This window comes from Triturus cristatus, chromosome 9 (genome assembly GCF_964204655.1).
Source record: "Triturus cristatus chromosome 9, aTriCri1.1, whole genome shotgun sequence".
In the NCBI taxonomy this organism is placed as follows: Eukaryota; Metazoa; Chordata; class Amphibia; order Caudata; family Salamandridae; genus Triturus; species Triturus cristatus.
The window spans coordinates 1038608470-1038628110 of record NC_140592.1 but is presented as its reverse complement, the minus strand read 5'-3'; the positions used below and the strand labels follow the sequence as shown (position 1 = coordinate 1038628110).

General features: G+C 46.3%; 1 protein-coding gene across 4 annotated transcripts in view; it reads left to right on the top strand.

Moving 5' to 3' along the window:
* FERMT2 (FERM domain containing kindlin 2) overlaps window positions 1-19641 on the top strand; it is a 601536-nt gene that overhangs the window by 177562 nt on the left and 404333 nt on the right. For all 4 annotated transcript variants that reach the window (XM_085626843.1, XM_085626841.1, XM_085626844.1 and 1 more), the window contains exon 3: window positions 7463-7696. In XM_085626843.1, coding sequence (XP_085482969.1) covers window positions 7463-7696 — 234 coding nt within the window. The remainder of the gene's footprint in view (window positions 1-7462; window positions 7697-19641) is intronic.

Here is a 19641-nt window from a genome sequence, read left to right as displayed (position 1 = left end):
AGCTCACTTCGCCACCCCAGCTTATCATGGGAGTTGCATTAGGATATTGTAAATTTGGGGTGATATATTATAACTTTTTTTATGGGAGCCTTTAGGATGCTCTACTCCTTTACCTGTGCCTATGTTTAGTAATCCTGAGCACAAATGTAATGAATAACCTAGGCTTCAACTGAAGCTATGATTATGTATGTCGAGTATTTGTATAAGTCAATCATTTGAGGGTACTGCATGTTAGGAGAGGGTATAAATATTTAATAAGGTAACTTGAGTGGTGGTAATCACTCTTCAGACCATGTCAGATTTGGGAGATATTGGAGGTGAGGTGTTGCCACTTATTTGCAGATGAGGTGGAACTTAGATTTTTTTTTTCTTTTTCCTGAGGAGCTATATTGCTTATTGACTCATCCTCTGTATGGTGTACCTGTTTCAGGTAGCAAGTGAAGACTTGCCTTTGAACTTCTTGCCTAGAAATGATTGCTCTTACCTATCTATATCGAGGCTGTGTCTTTGAGAAGCACAGTCTGGAAACTTTCTTTTGTGTGATAGCGAAGCAGTTTCCTCAAGCATGATTCAACAGAACTTGAAGGTGCGAAGCAGGCAGGCTATGGGAAATGGTGGCGTTTTAGCTATGTGAGTGAGTACGACAATTCCTGAGTCTGGCAGGCACATACAGATCTGAGATTCGGATGGTGGTAAGCAAAGCGTAGTTACTGTCTGGGTTTTAGAAGATGAACTGTGAATTCAGAGTATATTTCAAAAGAAATGTGTTCCTCCTTAAGCATGATATTATTTGGCTGATTCCAATCTACCCACATATTCTTATTCAGATCATGTAGGTCCTCGTAGATCTTCAGCTTAATATGGTCCTTTCTCACTAGTACCATGGAAGACCGCCACTCTCAATTCCTTTAGTTATTCAGTCCTTGAATAACTTATTTAGCTTAGTCTTCAGTTCATCTCTCAACGTAAGGGGCATTGGCCTCAACTTATGAACATTGGATTCCGTTCCATTCTTGAATTATTTTCTGCTCATTTTATACATTAGGAAATGTCTTTGACTCCATATAAAGCACACTCTTGTAATATGTTCTCCAAATAGGTTCCTGCATTCATGTAGAGCAGTTGGTCAGGATGCTTGGGATCCAGGTGTATCCCTGTTATTCTCTTTTGCGACCAACCCAGAAGATACCATCTGTTCTGGGCCACATACACTTTCACAAATGATACCCTTGAATAGCAGAGTAGTGTTAACCCCCTACCTCCAGTATTTTTCTTTCCGTTCTCTATCCGCTTTAAGTCTGATGCTTGCAACACTTGGATCTTGTACACACATTGCATTCCATCCCTATTGGGCATATACCTTGCACTTGAATCGAACATTATTTAAACACTTAAACCTCCCAACTATCAATCATAAAGTGGAGCATTATATTCTCTATTCACTCCTTAGGTAGGACAAAAATACACTTTTTGTTTTCCCTTGTACACTGGTTACTCCTCTAGAGAATAGTTTGTAACTTGTTTTCCCACATTTCTGTTTGTACCTAGTAGTGTAAAACTCTTTCTTGGTTGCATCTGTCACAAGACTGGAGCATAGCAGGACCTCGCTTGTCAGTCAGAGGATGTCGCTCATGCCCACTCCTAAAACACACACTATCTCTGTGGGTACTCTGGTCCCTTCCTTCCTTGAACCTAGGCCTTTTTGGTTTAATCTTGCTGGATTTACCTTCCTTTTCTATCAATGTTGACTATTGTGTGTTCTTTGCAGCTTGTTGATAGCTTCATATGTCTAACAATCTTTCTGTTTCAGTTGTGGTTCTGGGCAAAAGCAGTACAGTTAATCTGGTGTCTTGGGTGGAATATATTTTTTTATGATCCTCCTCCGAGGAAGAAAGTGGGAACAAGCAACACTTCGGGCCTCATGTAGGTAAATAAATTTTACCGGTTCATAAATACCGAGCCGTACCGAATCGGTAAATTAGAATCGGTAAGTTATATGTAGGTAAAAATTCGGTAACAGTTACCGATTCGGTAACATTCGGTAATCACGAATCGGAATTCACCGAATCGGTAAATACCGAGGTGTTATTCACCGAATCGGTAAATACCGAGGTGGTATTTACCGATTCGGAAAATACCGAATCGGTATGTACGGATTCGGTAAATCAAATCACATGACTTGACGAAACAGCTAATCCAGTGCAACGACAGCCCACCCAACCAGGAAGTGCCCACACCCAGGCAGGTGTACATAATTAGCCGACCCTGGAGAAGCTTGGAGTGCAGAGGAGAGGCAGGGAGCCGTTGCATGTGCGAGCGGGTAAACGAACAGCATGTCCAGCCAGAGAACACAAAGACGGAGGGGAAAGGAGGAGGAAGCTGAAATTTAGCCCCAAGGAACTCCAGGTGCTGGTGGAGGAGGTGGTGAAGCAGCACCAGAAGCTGTTTGGAAGGCAATCCCTGCAAGTGCCTGAGGCGGAAAAGCGCAACATATGGCTGGCCATCCAGGCGCAGGTCAATGCTGTGGGAGTGACCCACAGGGACATTGAGGTCCTCAAAAAGCGCTGGTATGACCTCAGGATTGTAACCAAGAGGAAGATGGGCGACATCCAGAAGGAGGCCAGCCAGACCGGAGGTGGAACCAACAGGGCACCTGCCCTCACCGAACTGGAGGAGCTGGTGGCGGCCACAATCGAGCAAGAGAGCGTCGTGGGTCTTGGGGACGCCGACAGCTCTGCCAGAGCCGCAACACACCAAGGTAAGACGAAAGCACAGCAATGTAGCCCCCCCTACCCCTATCCCACATCCCCCATTGTGAAACGAGAATCACACTGCAGTCCACACGTGTCAGTGCAGACAGGCAATGCATTCCGGGAGATGTAGTCAGGGCAACACTAACCATGACGTAAATGTTACAGGGCAACAAGGCATGTCACGCACTCTAGGCACAAGGAGACAGGGGACATATTGGAATGTGAAATGATTTATTGTGACGCTTGCAATGCAGCCCTTCGGGGACACTGAGCCAATGTTGTATTTCTGTCCACAGATGTGACATCATGCAGGACAGGGCATGCTGCTGGAGAGACGGCACACCGGCCACATATATCACCTCTAGCCAGCACCAGTTCAGACCAGGGAGCAGGCCCACTGGCAGCCGCACCACCAACACAGCCAGCCTCGCCGCACACAGAGCCAGCATCACCTCACCGAGAGCCAGCATCACCACCACCAGAGCCAGCATCGCCACTCATGTTCGAATCACCGGCCACATCTCCGCTTGCAGGTGTGAGAATGAGGAGGCGTCCAGCAGCCAGGCTACGAGCCTTAGACACCTCGTCAGACGACAGCATGGGCCCAGAAGACCGCACCGGGCCCCAGGAAGGGAGCCATGCCACTGTGCCCCACACCTCACAGGCAGCACAGACGGAAGCAAGAGGGCGCCGCAGGTCGCGTGTCCAGAGTCCACCAGCACCCACTGACGGCCATGGTGTCTTCTTGGGGCTCGAGGGCCAAATGTTGAAGCAACAGCGCCTGCAATCAAAGGCAGTCATGTCAGTCCAGAGGCACATGCGGGTGATGAAGACAACATTAGTCAACATGGACACCAACATTAGCGGCATGGCTGCGGGCATTCGGGACATGTCCCAGTCAATCCAGCAGTTGTGCAGCAAATTAGATGCTGACATCGAAGCACGGCGCCGGGAACGCCAGAGAAGGGACACTACCAGCAGGGCACTCAACCGTCTGGCAACTGCGACTTCTCTACTGTGCCGGCGCTCTGTGACGATGCAGGAGGGCCTAACACAGTGCTGCAGCGACCGGTCTCGGGGGATGGTGCAGGTGACAAGTGCACTAGGGGTGCTATTGACTAGTCAGGCGTCGACAACTGCTGCAGGGGATGCTGCGGAGAGCATCGACACCAGCAGCAGCATCACACCCCCCGTCCCAGAAGCACGCAGGAGCAGCAGGCGGCTTGGGGTTGGCTCTAGTGAGGATGCACAGGCCGTGCAATCCACCACTGCAGCGCGTATGCGCAAACATTGATGTAGCCCTGCTTAGCCACTTCCCATTGGGTGACGTAACCCTGGACATACTCCTTGTATAGATGGTATATTGCCAGATTGGCCTGTTCATGTGTTCATGGCGTGGTGCCACATTAAAACTACGTCAGGACTTCTCACAACTCGCTGTGTCCCCTTACTTACTCAGAAATAGTTGCATGTGATATCTGCCCGTCTCTCTCTCCCATCGATTGCAGTTGGCACTCTAGCTGCGTTGCCCTCTGGCTGGCCTGACTCATCCTCGTTGTCCTCAAAATATGTCAGTTCCACATCTGTACCTTTTTTCGTGGCAAGGTTGTGCAGCATTGCACAAGTGGCAATAATCTTGCAGCAGGTGATGGGTTTGTACTGGCGTGCGCCTCCGCTCTTGTGCAGGCAGCGGAACCTGCTCTTCAGTAGTCCAAACGTGCGCTCCACCACATTGCGTGTTGTTTTGTGTGCCACGTTGTATCGTCTCTCACTCTGGGTTGCTGGGTGTAGGTAGGGAGTGAGGATGAATGACCGGCATGCATATGCACTGTCGCCTGGATGAGTAAAAGGGAACCATCAGTAACATGCCTCTATACACTATGATTTGCAGGTTTCAGGGGGCGTCACTGTTACTTACCTAGCAGGTATCCCTCTCCGAATTCTCCGGCACTCAGTCGTGTGTAGATCCCACTATTCTGGAAGATGTAAGAGTCGTGGGTGCTCCCAGGAAACTTTGCAACAATATCTGTGATGATGTTCCCTGCATCACAGATCACCTGCACATTGATGGAGTGGGTGGACTTCCTGTTCCTGTAGATGTGCTCTGTATCAGCTGGTGGACAGATTGGGATGTGTGTACCATCAATACAGCCGATGACATGGGGGAACTGTGCCATGTGATAAAAGTCTGTTTTTGTTTTCTGCAGTGCAGCCTGTGTGTTTGGGAAGCTTATGTAGTGGTGCATTCTCTGCATCATGGCATCCAGGAACTTCCTGAAGAAACGTGACAGGCAACTCTGGGATACCCCACCCACCGCAGCTATCACCACCTGATAACTGCCGGATGCCAGCAGATGTAGGCTGCAGAGCACCTGCACATGTGGGGGTATGGCGTGCGCCCTTCTTATTGGCTGGTCCAGGAGTGGCTGTAGGTCCCTGATTAAGTCCATGATGGTTTCGGGGTCTAGCCTGTACCTCTCATGTATCTCTGCATCAGTCAGCTGGAATAGTGTGATGCGCTGTCTGTAGATTTGTTCCTCCCGTCGCCACACCCTCAGTCCTGCTGCCTGTAGACGTAGGCGCCTTGCAATGACGTACATTGCGGCCATGTTGTCCACGCAGTAGCATTTTGGGATTGCTTATATGCATTGTTGATGGTTACCACCTGCTTTCAATCCGTGTTAATTACCGACTCTAATTTACCGATTTTCTTGGATTTCTTAATTACCGAGTGCTCCTACATGTCATTTTCATTTTTACCACTTCATATTTACCACTTCATATTTACCGATTCGTTAATTATGTATTCGGTAACTCTGAATCGGTATTTTGGAATTCGGTAAATATGAATCGGTATTTACCGCCTCATATTTACCGAAAAATTGGTTTTTGGACTCCTACATCTCACTTGTCTGAATACCGGTCGGTAACGGCATATTTACCGAAAATCGGCCGTTACCGACCGGTATTTGGCTACCTACATGAGGCCCTTCATGTGGCGTTTGTCTTAAAATCCTGCATAAAAACTTAACCTCGAAACAGAAAATATAGTTCTCCTTATAACTCACGTACTATGTTTTAATCCACAAGAAAGAAACATTTTTTTGAAAGAAAAGGACTGTTAGGAAATCTAGGATTAGAAAAAAGATGGTAGTTGCTTAGGGGAGAGAAGCGCAGTCAAGGAGATTATGGTAGAGGTTGTAGTAACTTGACCAGAGAAGACTGCAGGGGACGGTTTTAGAGAGGAGTGATGAGAGAAGAGTAGAATAGGAGGCAAGAATAGAGAGGAAGAAAAAGCCTGGTGATCAGTGAAATTGAGTGAGAAGACAAAAAGAATGGTAGATTAATTGTTGGAGGAGAGAAGGCAAATGGGATTGAAGGTTTGATATTGATTACCTGATGGATCCATGTAGTCAAACATTAGGGGCCAGTGGGCATGTTCATGTGGTATGCTCCATTGACTCATGCACTGGGTTGAGTTGGCTAACTTAATTCGAATTTGTTAACTGATCTGAGGGGATGATTCGATCCTTTCATCCTTCCGAGTTTTATGGAAATGGAGTATTACACTGGGCAATGGTAAGTCATGTAATTTACAGTGCACAAAGACATCACTACTTTGGTATGACGTTTTTATGTTAAAAAAAAAAAAAGCTATTGAGGTCCGTCCAACCTAGTAACAAAAAGCAGCTCCGGTCCCAATGTCTTGATGACTATGGAATGAAAATCTTAATTCTTTTCCATGCAAGACTTATGTTACAAATGAAATGCAACATTTTTATGACTTCATTGTGAAGCTGGAACGGATGACCTGTAGAAAATTCAAAACAAATTTGTGTTTTTTTTTTAATGTTTAAAAAAAATAAATCTTTAGATTTTTTTTTGTTTGTTAAATATGGTATGTACTTGGCCCAAAGGCATTAAAATGCTTTATATGAGCTCCAGATTACATTACACAGTGTTGGATTTGATTTTTTTTTTAGGCACGGGAGATTAAGTGGTTTAACAATAAGTACAGGATGTTGAGCTGATGCCGGGACTCAAATCTGCTTCCCAATTCCGAAGTCCGCAGCTCTGTCGCATCTTTCAAGGGAGTAGCGTTTCCTTGGCCTTAAATACTTTCAAGGATGTAATTAGAATGGGACTGGGTTTACCAGGATTGGTGCTCAGTATTGAATTTGCTGGGCCATTGGCCCACAGAGCAATTAGTCATGGCCTTTACATGCAGTTGAATGAAGCTTCTTATGGTGTTTAACTTTCCATCTGGTGCAGATATTGAAGGCAATTGTGTTTTTTACTTGAAGAAAGTAATTTGCATAATTCCAGTGAGTTTTTTTTTTTCTCGTTTTGTTTTGCACCCTACTGGTATAGTTAGTGTAATGGTCTTGCAACATGGCTGGCTTTCACATATTCCACTTAAGGCCAAAAACGAGTAATCCCTATGACTGCTGTCTAGCTTTAGATAGTTAACCATTTTTCGATCATCAAAATTTGCTATGATTTTTTTAATAGTGATTATTATTTAGAGAAGGGTATACACTATCGTGTCTGTTTAAGAATGTTCTCAAGCTCACAAGAGCTGCTCACTGGGTCTTCGCTATTTTAGATGATTTATGTTTCCTCTACTGTAATGGATGCTAATATGTATATGCACATCGCTTCATTTGTGTGACGGGATTGTTAAAAGTATCTACTTAATTACTTTGCAGATGTCAAAAAGGATTGGTCTGATCATGCTCTTTGGTGGGAAAAGAAAAGAACTTGGCTCCTTAAAACTCATTGGACTTTAGACAAATATGGTATTCAGGCTGATGCAAAACTCCAGTTCACACCTCAGCACAAGCTGCTTCGTCTCCAACTTCCGAACATGAAGTATGTAAGGGTAAAAGTGAACTACTCGGACAGAGTCTTCAAAGCTGTCTCCGACATCTGTAAAACATTCAGTAAGTATTATAAAAGGCTGTTAATAAATTCTTATGCATTTTCATCTTTACGTTCGTTCATGGTGTATTCAGTAATGCTTTTGAGGCTTGATGTATGCTTTGAATTTCCATGGGCGTTATATTTCTGCACTCAATCAAACTCACTGTTCATTTGTAGCTCTTGATTTGCTCTCGATGACCTTCTCCAGCTCTCCTTGAGTTCTGGGGTACAGGTCCGCACCTTTCCTCTCTTCTGTTAACAAATTTGTGGCAGAATGCCACTTAAAAAAAAAAAGTCTTCCTGCGCTTTTCTTTTTAAAACTTTAAGCGTGATCATCCACCCCACCCACCCTTCCCATATTCTTCCTCGTTGCCTCGCCATAGGTATGGGCAACTTGACAATTGTGTAACCTAGAAGGCATCTGTTATGTCTAACTCAGAAGACCGGTGCTTTAAGTGCTGGTCGTAGGGTTTGTGGCACAGGCAGTGTAACATTTTATAACCTTATTTTGTCTGCATTTATATGGACCATATTCTATCCAGCAACTTGATTAGCATTAAATACTAGACTGTTTCAGCTTGTGATGTGTACTGGTCCTATTCTTAGCTGGGGTGGTGTCCTTTCATTGAGCTGGTGTTAATGAGGTAAGGGTACAGGACCTTACTAGTGGCTTACGATAGAGAAGCCCATTGCCCAGCAGGTTGAGATGTCCTGTTTCATAGTAGTGCTGTTGTGAAAAATCCCGACTGTGTAGGGTATCTGGGCACTATGGTAATTTTAGCAGTTTCTCCAGTTTTTCTGTTGACATATCTTTGTGAGAAGTGCTGCTGTGAGTATGAGTATGGCAGTCTATCCTTAAAGAATCAAACCTGTATTTACAACTTGGACACGATTTGTGAACTGATAAATTGCAAAACTAGTATGCAGTATACATCATTGCTGTGTAAAGGATAACACCGCAGAAGTTGTTGCAAGGTTTGTTACTCAAATAGAGAACTATGCTGTTTTCTAGTTTTTCCTCCATCCCAACTGGTTGAGCATTGCAGGGACGGCTACACAAGTTTCTTTTTTTTAAAAAAACGGCCACTTGGTACCTTGAGTGCATGCATAGTGTGAATATCTGGAGTTCAGCTCCTCCCATCCTTTTCTACAGCATCCACTATCTGTGCCCAGACATATGGAAGAACAACTTTTTATACTACACATCTATTTAGTCGTAGTTCCATTCCCCTGGATCCCTATTCTTTGCTGTTTAAGCATGGTAACCCCCCGAGTTTGTATCCATTCTGCATATCTGTCCAGCTGAAGATGATGCTTTGAAGTCAGATATAAGACTGCATCCACAGTGGTCATATGTGGGTAAAAGGGAGTACAATACTGATTGTGTCATTCCCTTGTATTACCAATAATTGGTTCTCTACCCCACTCCTTTAGTATCCCTCCCCTTATTCCTGGGCCTTGGCCACCTTTTGAGATGGAGATCTTCCACACAGACGTGTATCTCTTGGTGGGAAGCACCTTGTTGCATGTTTTGGAGTAACATGGAATCAGATGACTTTATTAATGCTGGAGATCAGCCTCCCTGATCAATGGGGTTTCATGCAGATGTACATTCTGGGTCTGGACTGGATTCACCTTCAAATCCAGCTACTCACAGGCCTGGTTTAATAAATGTCTGCATTAGCTTTGGAAAAGCCTTATCTGGCTGTCAAGAACATTTGGCAGGGGGGTGGGTGAGAGGGGGGGGGGGGGGGGGGGAAAGAGTCATTTTTGAAATGGATAAAATACTACATAGTCCGCAGCGTTCAAAACTTGTGCTAAATATCGCTCTCTTAAAGCAAGCATTTTTGTAATGATGTAAAATGCCCTGTCAATTAGATGTAGTTTAGCAGATCTAGGGAAAAGGAAAAACCGTGCCTCTCTTACTCTCCTCACCCAGTCTTAAAATCAACGAATTGCCACGAGATATACAGGTTGAATATATTAATAAAGGTACTGGACCCGCAAGGTATTCATTAGACCTTATTTCCTTAAAGGAAAATCTATTTCTGATGGATAATTCTAACTGCAGATTCCTTAACTTTTGAACTCTGCCAGACTGCATCATGAAGTTTCCAGCAGTTACTCGTATGCAGTGACCGGTAGTGCAATCTGACTGCACGCTGGCGTTGCACGGACTCTGGATGTGACAGCCCTCTGTACTGATAAGTTTATTCTTTCAGTGCCTTTCGTTGTTGATCCAGTGCTCTGTTCCCAACCTGTGGTCTGTGTATTTCCAGCACCCAAAATTGTCTTTTCCAACTGTCTGCTAGAAAAGTGTGTCCCCTCCGATACCACAGGTTTCCAATTGTGGCACAACTACAGATATTGGTGTAATCCGCATACCTGCTCGATGTCTGTTTGAGGTGTCTTAGGTGGGGAAAAGAATGCTATTTTGGAATACTCCCCCAAGCGATTGCCAGTGGTTAGATATATTCAAAGCATTCCTCCTATCCCAATTTGTGTTAGATATACCGCCCTTAGTGGCAAAAGTAAGTCCAGGCATATATACTGTGCCCCTGGAACCAATCTACCCATAAGTGACTAGCCCCAGTCAGGACAAAATCATTATGATGTTTGTGTTTTTGTTCCGGTAGAACCTGGCCTTGCAGTTCGGGCTGGACTGTTTCTGAAGCAGGGTGAAGGCTGGTTTGTGTATGGCTGGGTCTGAAGTAAGATGGAATGGTGGGCAAAAGAACAATGGGTTGGAATGCTACCCTGGGAGATTGCTAGTGGTTAGACATGCCTCATGTAACTTTTTGTGTTTGTGGTGTCTCTGGCCTCTGCCTCACTTGAAGCCCTGCAGCAAAAGCTCCTTGACTCACCCAAAGGCCAACCGGAAGCTCAAGGTGAAGTTATAGGTAGTCGAGCACAAAAAGTAGGGTATCTTGCGCTTTGTTGCACTCCAGAGCCAAGTCTCCACTTAGTCGAAAGACCGGTCTTATCATAAATGCAAGAAGCCTCGACTGGTTTTGCCTCCTTCCTGTCACTTTCACTCCGTGGAGAAGTTTGTCACGGTCGGCACTCAAAAGATCCGACTCTGCCTCTAACGTCCAACTCAAACTGAGCCTCACACACCCTGAGTTTCCTGGGTTGACGACCTTGCTGCAAGTGGAGTCCTTCAAAGAGGCCATATTGCACTTGGTCCATATGATTCCTGTATTCTCTGTAACATGTCTTTAGGCCCTATGGACCCCTAGGCCCCCCAGCCATAGATCTGCTGGCGGGATTGACCCCATTAGGCTATGGTCTGGCCAACAGTCTGCCCCAGACTATACTTAAACATTTGCAGCGAAGGCCATGCCATTCCCAACTATTCTAATGTCTATCTCTGCTCCACATGCAAAACTGGTACCTCTGGAGCAGTCTTCAACCTGATCTCAGCTGATGTCTTATTACTGGGTGATGAGGCGGCTTGGCACCTCGTCCCAGGATGTGCTTTGTTTCAGACCCCGAGAACAGCAGGCGATCGACCCAGGTGTCCAGAAACATGTCTGGTGGTGGCAGCTGGCGAGCAGCCACTCAGCCTGGACACTAGTGTTAGGTCTTTTTTCAGGGGGCATGTCTAAGAGGCAGTCTGTGTACATTTTTCATTAAATCCCACACTGGCATCAGTGTGGGTTTAATGTGCTGAGAAGTTTGATACCAAACTTCAGTAAAGCCATTATGGCACTGTGGAGCTCGTAATAACAAAGTGTACGTGATTGTGTGTGTGTGTGTGTGTGTGTTTGTGTGTTCGTATTCCCCCGTCCGGCCTCTAAGGGTGGCACAATAAGTGCCGCAGCACTTAGAGGCCTTTCCTGGCCTCAGTGCCCTTGGTACCTGTGGTAGCATTTACAAGGGACTGACCTGCGGCCAAAGAGTGCCAATTGGGTTTTGTTTTAAGGAAAGGACATGGGCCCTGGGTACAGGCACACTCAAAGTACATCAGCAGTTTAGCAAAAATTATTATTATTAGTCAGATTTGTATTGCGCATGGTTGCCCCAGCAACGGGGCGTCCCAGCGCGGCCCAAACCTAAGACCTACGCCAAGGTTTAAGAAATAAGATGTTTAACCAAGAAGGCCGGGAAAGAGCCAGGTTTTTATGGCTTTACGGAAGGCCAGATGATTCTGGATTACTCTGATGGGGCAAGCAACGAATTCCAGAGCTTTGCCGCCAGACTACGTAAGGAGCGCCCACCTGCTCTAGCTTTCAAAAGACGGGGAATACAGACCAGGCACGGTCAGCCGATCTCAATAGGCGCAGAGGAACATAAAACTTGAGCAAGTTGGACAGCCCAAAGGGGGCCTGATGGGTCAAGATCTTATGCGACATACAGAGCGCCTTAAACTGAATGCGTTTTTCGACGGGCAGCCAGTGCAGCTTAGGGAGTATGTGAGCAACTGAACAGGACTTTGGGAGTGCTACTAACAAACGCGCTGCGGCATTCTGAACCCTCTGCATGCGCTTGATGCTGGCCTTATTGGTGCCCAAATAAAGGGCGTTCCCATAGTCCAATCTGGACAGAATTGAAGCCTGGACTATGGTTTGTCGCACCTTGGGAGGGAAGAAACCCAGCAATGGTTTTAAACCACGCAAAAGCCCAATGCACACCCCTGCCAATGCTTTGGATAGAGAGTCGAAAGTCTGACCTTGATCGAGCCACACCCCCAAGTTCTTCACAACCACCTTGGGTATGGGGGCGGGTTTCAGACGCTCCGGCCAACACTGTTCAGACCATAGCTCGCGATCCTACCCGAACAGTAATATCTCAGACTTGCTAGCGCTCAGCTGCAAGCAGTTGGCCGCCATTCAGTCTGCCACCGCTAAGAGGTCCTCTTTGAACTTAACCAGATTGTCGCCACAATTCTTAGAAAAGGTGATCACCAATTGGGTGTCGTCGGCGTACGACACCAGTGACAACCCTCTATCTTTTGCTACTGCGGCCAGGGGGCGAAAATAGATATTAAACAGAAGAGGGCTCAAAACTGAGCCCTGCGGTACCCCCTGATGCAGAGCAAACTCCTGTGAGTGGAATGGTGGCACAGTCCCTTGAAAGCACCTCCCCTCTAAGAAGGAGCGAAACCAGCCCAGGGCCACATCCCTGATGCCAATTTCCTGAAGACGAGTTAGTAAGATCGCATGGGAGATGGTATCAAAAGCGGCACTTAGGTCCAAAAGGACCAAGGCCGCTGAATCCCCGCCGTCCAGGCTGTCCCTGATAGCTTCCGTCACTGCCAGTAATGCGGACTCAGTCCCATGCCGAGCTCGAAAGCCGTGCTGAGATGGATCCAGAATGGCATTCTGTTCGATGCACTCTGAGAGGGCGGAGTTGACGTGCGATTCCGCCACCTTTGCCAGAAAAGGCAGCTGGGAAATTGGCCGGTAATTGCCTGGTTCCGCAGGATCCAAGGAAGATTTTTTAAGTAACGGGATGACTTTAGCATGTTTCCATGCCCTGGGTACAACTGCAGATGCCAGGGACAGGTTAACCAGGTCAATATCCCAAGGGGAGATCAGGGGGTGAAGCTGGCGAAACAGGGCAGGGGTCAGAGGATCTGCCGGAGATCCTGACTTTTTTTTTCAGGCATAGTGCCTCAAATTCCATAGGTGATAAGGGAGGAAAGGATAACAAGCGGTTACCTGCCGTGGGACCCAAAGGCCCCAATGCCTCCACCCCAGCAAGCAGATCCCCCGCAGGCAGATTGAGATAGATCTGCTCAACTTTGTTCACAAAGTAATGAGCCAACTCATTACACTGATGGTTGGAAGCAATCGGGGAGACCGCAAATGTACCCGCACTTTTCATACCCTTGAGCAGGGAGAAAATTGTCTTAGTGCTAGCCAAGTTTTTGTTGGCCACATACTCTGCTCGTGATCTCCGAATAAGCCTGTGGTACTGCTTAATGGCTGCCCGATATTCCATTTTTACTGTGGCATCGTAGGAGCGTCTCCAAGCACGTTCGAGCTGCTTGCAACCCTTTTTAGCTGTAATGAATGAGTTGTTAAACCAGGGGTTGGATGGCCCTCGACTCATCGCTCCCAATCTAGCTGGAATAAAAGTATCCATACCCAGTTACACCCATTCATGGAATCGTGAGATCGCTAAATCCATGTCTAAAGGTAACTGGGGCCTAAGGCTAGACAGGCAAGCAGAAAGACACAAGTCCAGTTTATGGCAGGGAAGTTTTGGAACTGGGGCTGGGTGGAGAGGGACCGCTTTTCCCTGGAATTTGAGCAAGAATGAGACCAATAAATGGTCAGTCCACGCCTGCGGGGCCGGCGAAAGAACTTTTAGAGGGCTTAAGTTAGAGAATATAGGATATAGGGACAACCATGCAAAAAGAGGACACTTTCTTACAGTCCCCAATCACCATTGTATGAATTAAGTAAGCGAATCTTTGGAGTGTTATAATTATGTTTCTACCTTTTAGGTAGGCCCCTATGTGACGTTGGGTGTTGGATATAAACGATAAAATCTAAAATGCACATTTGTCTCGTTCATTGCAATTTCATATTCTTGTTATTTCGTATGTATCAGATTCTCTGTTCTCCTAATTGTTTAGAATGGTGTGCAATATTTCATGGAAGCAGATAGTGCCATTTACAAACAGCGAAATATAAATGCACCTGCAGCAAGGTTTAAATCCCAGAGGCCAGCCGGTGCGGTCAACAATAAAGCTATCTCCACCTCAGATCTCTTGCTTATACATTTATAAAGGAAAATAATAAGTCTTGGAACGTGATTAATTATGCCTTTGATAAATCATTCTGTAAAATTCAACAAACACACTTCAGTGCTTTGACCGGTGTGAATTTCACTGTTAACCACCCCATTGGAACCAAATCTCTGTGGGATTATCATTTGGAAATCCCCGAAGAATATGTAGCCCCTTTAAGAACTTTGGACTAGACTAAGCCTGAAATTCTGTAGAGTGATGGGAGACGAAAAGAGCTCACATCTCTGGGAAATCTTCATCTTTGGTGTCTACATTCTGTTAGTTTCTCAATTCCCAGCAGTTCCCAGATACGATGTAGCCGGCTACTAGGCTCTGGGATTTTGTTGGTACCCCATTGGGACAGGATCATTTGGCTTGCCACACAGAGCGCTAGAACAGTTTGTCTACCTCTAATGGAATACAATCTGTCTGACTGTTTGGTAGCTCTAATATAGTGTATTCAGGGAAGTGGGGTATCTCAACTCTGGTTATTTTATTTTGATCTTCTAACCCCTCACCCCAATAATGTATCCATTTGATGCAACGCCAGAGGAGATGTATGAGAGCCCAATACCCTCCCTCCTGTCTAACATGTCAATTTTCAGAGTGTGCCATTCATGTAGGCGAGCTAGGGTGTAACACCATTATGTTGCTTGCTTCATCATGATTTCTCTGCCAGCAGTAGAGTGTGCTGTGATACGTGCCCAGTAAAATGCATCCTCCCAGTCTGTCATTAAGAGCTTGGCCGAGATTGCTCGCCCATCTTCTCTGACCTTAGTATGTTGGATGGCTGCCAACAAGGAGTAGATTACGGAGAATAGAGGTCTGTCATTATTTTTGGAAAGGCTCCATCCCTTGAATGTTGTAAGTAGTCTGCTGGCTGCCATTCTTATTGATCAGTTGGGCACCCAGTTTTGCTAATTGGTGCCGATGTTCTGCCTCTGAAAAGCTGAAGTCCTTTTTTTAGTTGATGAAAGGGGATCACTCTCTCCTGGTTGAACATATACCCAGCTTCTTAGCATCCCACACTCCCAGAGTAGATCTAGTAAGTGGAAAGGAGTAGAGCCACACCGGAAAGCATGTGGCCCTTGTGCTGCATGGAACTTTGCATATATGGTTTCCAGCAATCAGCAGGTCTGTAAAGCATCAGTACTTTTCAGACATTTCACTACCCCATTCTCTTAAGTTGGGCTGCTTCTTAATAATGTTGGAGATACCCAGCCTCCACGTCACATGAATGTCTAACATTCTGTGAGGGGCGTGCATGGCTTGCGATCTCCCCGTGCAGATGTGTTTATTTCTCGCTGTGGTGTTTTCAGAATGTTCGAAGGTGGGAAGTGATTGAAACATGAACAGTATCTTAAGAATTTCAGTCCTGTGCGTTTATTACCCCGAACCAAGAGACCATGTGCCTAAACCATATGCACAGCTCCCCCGAATCTGTTGGAGAAGGCCTTGTGCTTGGGGCCATGACCGGTAAGGTACTGGCTACTTGTATCCTCTGATATGAACTATGCTTAAGGGCCTAGTTTATCGGAAGATAGTGAAGGGAGCGTATCTTGTTGGAGTGGCAAGATCAAGAGGCTAATAATCTGACTTCTATAGGTTTCATTTAAACCCCAGTACTTCCCCCAAAGCTGTGCACCTTCTCTACCACAGCAGGGAGTAGGCAGGATTAGTTGGGGCGGAAATCGCATTGTCCACATATTTGCTGATCGTAGGCAATACCTTTTTTTTTTTTTTTTTAACTTTTTATTATAAAAACTTCGACAACAAGGCATAGATTCACATAGGTACAACATATGTAATGGCACACACAAGGGGTTATCAGAACACAATATGCTTTTGTCGTTGGAGTTACGGGGAAGGGGAGATATCTGGCTCATCCAGTCTGGGGGGGACACAAAGTTCACCTCGGTACAAGTTCCAAGGGGTCCATATCTTAGACCACTTCCGGGGGCATCCCCTCGCAATGTAAACAGATTTTTCCCGTTGCATGCACCAATCAAGGTCCTTTTTCCAGTCTGCGATTTTAGGTGCCTGTGGGGCCCCCCAGTGCTGTGCGATGTTTCTTTTAGCGATCATACAGGCAAGCGTGACCCATTGTATGGCATAGGCGTTGAGGTCCGTGGGCTCCCATATATTAAGGAGACACCTGGGAGCCCCAGGTCGGAGTTCAACCTCCAGGACCTCCCTAAGAACCGAGTGTATCTTTTGCCAGTACCCCTGGATTATCCCACAGTGCCATATGATGTGGATAAAAATACCCGGTTGGGTGCATCCCCGTCTGCAGGACCCATCAGTTTGTGTCCCCATGTGTACCAGTTGCGGCCCAGTGAGAAGTTCTGTGTAATATTTTAAGCTGCACTAGGCGGAGCCTTGCTGATATTGCGACCGTTTTAGGGGATGAGATCGCTGCCTGCCACCCCTCATCTAGTGCTATACCGTCCCCCGTCCATCTTTCTCTCAGTAAGGTTAGAGGGTCATGCATGTTGTTGATCAGCTTTTTGTATGTCAGAGATATGGCCCGCTCGGGCAAGTATCCATCAAGAAGTCTATCCTCCAGGGGGGTGCTATCAGGTAATGGGACGTCCCTTGGCAGTGCGGACCGCAGCGCGTGTCGGACCTGGAGGTATCGGAACAGTTCGGTGTCGGCGAGTGAGTATTGAGTCTGCAAAGCACTAAACTGTTTGATTCCCCCCGCCTCCCAAAGGTCACCAATTGTGGAGATACCGATCAAGTCCCACTTGTCAAACCCCTTGGAGTCTCCCAGGTATCCTAGTTTTTGTGAATCCCAAAGCGGGGTAGCACGCGTTAATCTGTTGGCCCAGCCCAGTGACTGCGTGGCAGTGTGCCATATCTTGGTCGTATGTTTGGTAGGCCCTGTCAGGGGGAACTTACCAGGAGTGGAGTACAATGCTCGACCGTACACCCCGCTGGGCAGGAGCCAGCGGTCCATACGGAATCCCGGGGTATCGGGGGGGCCATAGGTGCCATGATTGATCGCAATTAAATGAGCTGCCCAATAATATCTTTTAATGTCAGGCAGTCCAATTCCACCATCATACCAGCCAAGCGTGAGCTTCGATAGTGCTATGCGTGGCCTGCCTCCCCAAAGAAGAGCCCTCTGGAGGCTCTCTATCTCCCCAAAGTATGAGTTGGGAACGGGATCTGCGGCATTCTGCAATGCATAGAGGAAGCGTGGCAGCGACATCATTTTGAATAATGCCTCTCTGCCCAGCAAGGAGATGGGGAGCGTTTTCCAGTGCAGAATGTCGCTCTTAAGGCGTTGCAGGGGCGGGGTTAAGTTGCGCGCATATCGTAGAGTCTGATCCCTAGAGATAAAAATGCCTAGGTATTTGAATCCGTCGGAGGCTATTGATATTGGGCAGTTTCGGGGTAATTGCGGGGTGTCACCACTGAGGACATATATGAGTGACTTCTGCCAGTTAACTCTGAAGCCCGAGTATCTCCCAAAAATGTCCAGGATATCTAGTAGGAAATTAAGGGAGCTCTTAGGGGAGGCGAGGTAGAGAAGAACGTCATCCGCGTACAAGGAGGCAATACCTTTTTAATGTTTGTGAGCTCCTAATTCTTTGGGATAGTGGCTCCACATATAGGGTGAATCAGAGAGGAGACATGAGACATCCCTGACATGCCTGTCTGTAAAAGGATGCAGACTGAATGTTGTTCACCCGTATTTTGCACTCCGTAGAGGAGTATACGCATCGTACCCATTGATGTAACTTATTCCTGAATCCAAACTCCTTGATGGTCTGTAGTAGGTAGGGCCAGTGGACTCCATCATGGTTTCAGAAAAAATGTTTGAATAGTAGAGCATAATTTGCTGATCTCTGGACCTTATCAGTAAGATGTAGTATTCTTTTGGTATTGCCAGTACACATTCTCGGAGGGATGAAACCAGGTTTGTCCTGGTAGATTAGGCCCTGCAAATATGGGTTGAATCTAGCCAATAGTGTGCTTGTGAATAACTTGATGTCTGTTAAGTGATTTAGGCCTGGTATAGGCCCGTATTGGCCACACTGGGAAGCATCTTTACCCAGTTTGGGAAAGACTGCCATAGCTGTGCCAACCATAGAGGGGGCAAGAATGCATCTCTCTCTCTCAATGAATCAAACGTGTTGGTCAGGATGGTGGTCAGAGTCTGGTAGAAGGTTCTGGGTCTGATGCTTACTATGATTTTAATCTAGTTTTGGTAGAGATATCCTCTACCACTGTGACAAGCTCATCCAAGCTATCAGCCTGCATACCGGTCAGTTTGGGAAGATTTGTCTCTGCAAGGTATTATTCAATACTTGTGATAGGCAGGCCCTGTGTAATGTAAAGGTATTGTAAACGTTCCTGAACATTGCGGCCATTCTCCCCACCCTCTGTTACGTTATTACCCTGCTTAACAGGTCAGATATTCACCCTCTTTATTAATTTTCATCTAACTTAAGGACAAGTGATGTGGAGGTTTTGTTAGGGCCTTGCAAATAGTTGTGTTTGAGCTGGATTATAGTGAACTCCCACATTGCCCAGGTTAAGTAACTGCAGCTGAACCCGAGCAGCAGTTAAAGCTTACCAGACTGAGTGTATTGCTTCTAGTTCCCTTACCTTGTAATCTAGTTCTTCTCTTTTTCTCTCTTCTAACCTTGCATTCAGTGACCAAGATAGCTATTATTTGGTCTCTGATTAGTTTTCAAGGTCTCCCATAAAGTGCTTCGACTGACCTCCCCATGATGGTTTTTAGCCAAATATCGGGTGATGACTAATTGTATAGACTGTTTAAATTTTGGATTATGGCATCCCTAAGTCTCCAAGGACTGGAACCTCCCTGTCCCTCAACCCATAGTCAGAAAAACAGAGGTTAATAGATATGGGAGCATGACCTGAGAGGGCCTGGGCTAAATTTCCATATCCACAGTGTTACCAGGAAATAATCAACAAGAGCATATTTCAAATGTGATTCTTGAGGGGAGCTGTGACCCACTACCTTGCTGCTTTCTTCTGCACTGCCGCTATGGCCTGAACTCCTCTCCACTGGCTGCCAGGCCTCTGGGGTTTCCGTGGGCCACGCTCAAGGGCATCACCTCCTTATTGCTTGGTCTTTCCTACTTCCAGCACTCTTTGGGATGGGTTTAGCAGTGAGCTTTGATTACTGCATCTGTGATGGCTGGGACCTTCTCCGCTCAGGAGACAGTACTAACCCCACTGCACAGAGAT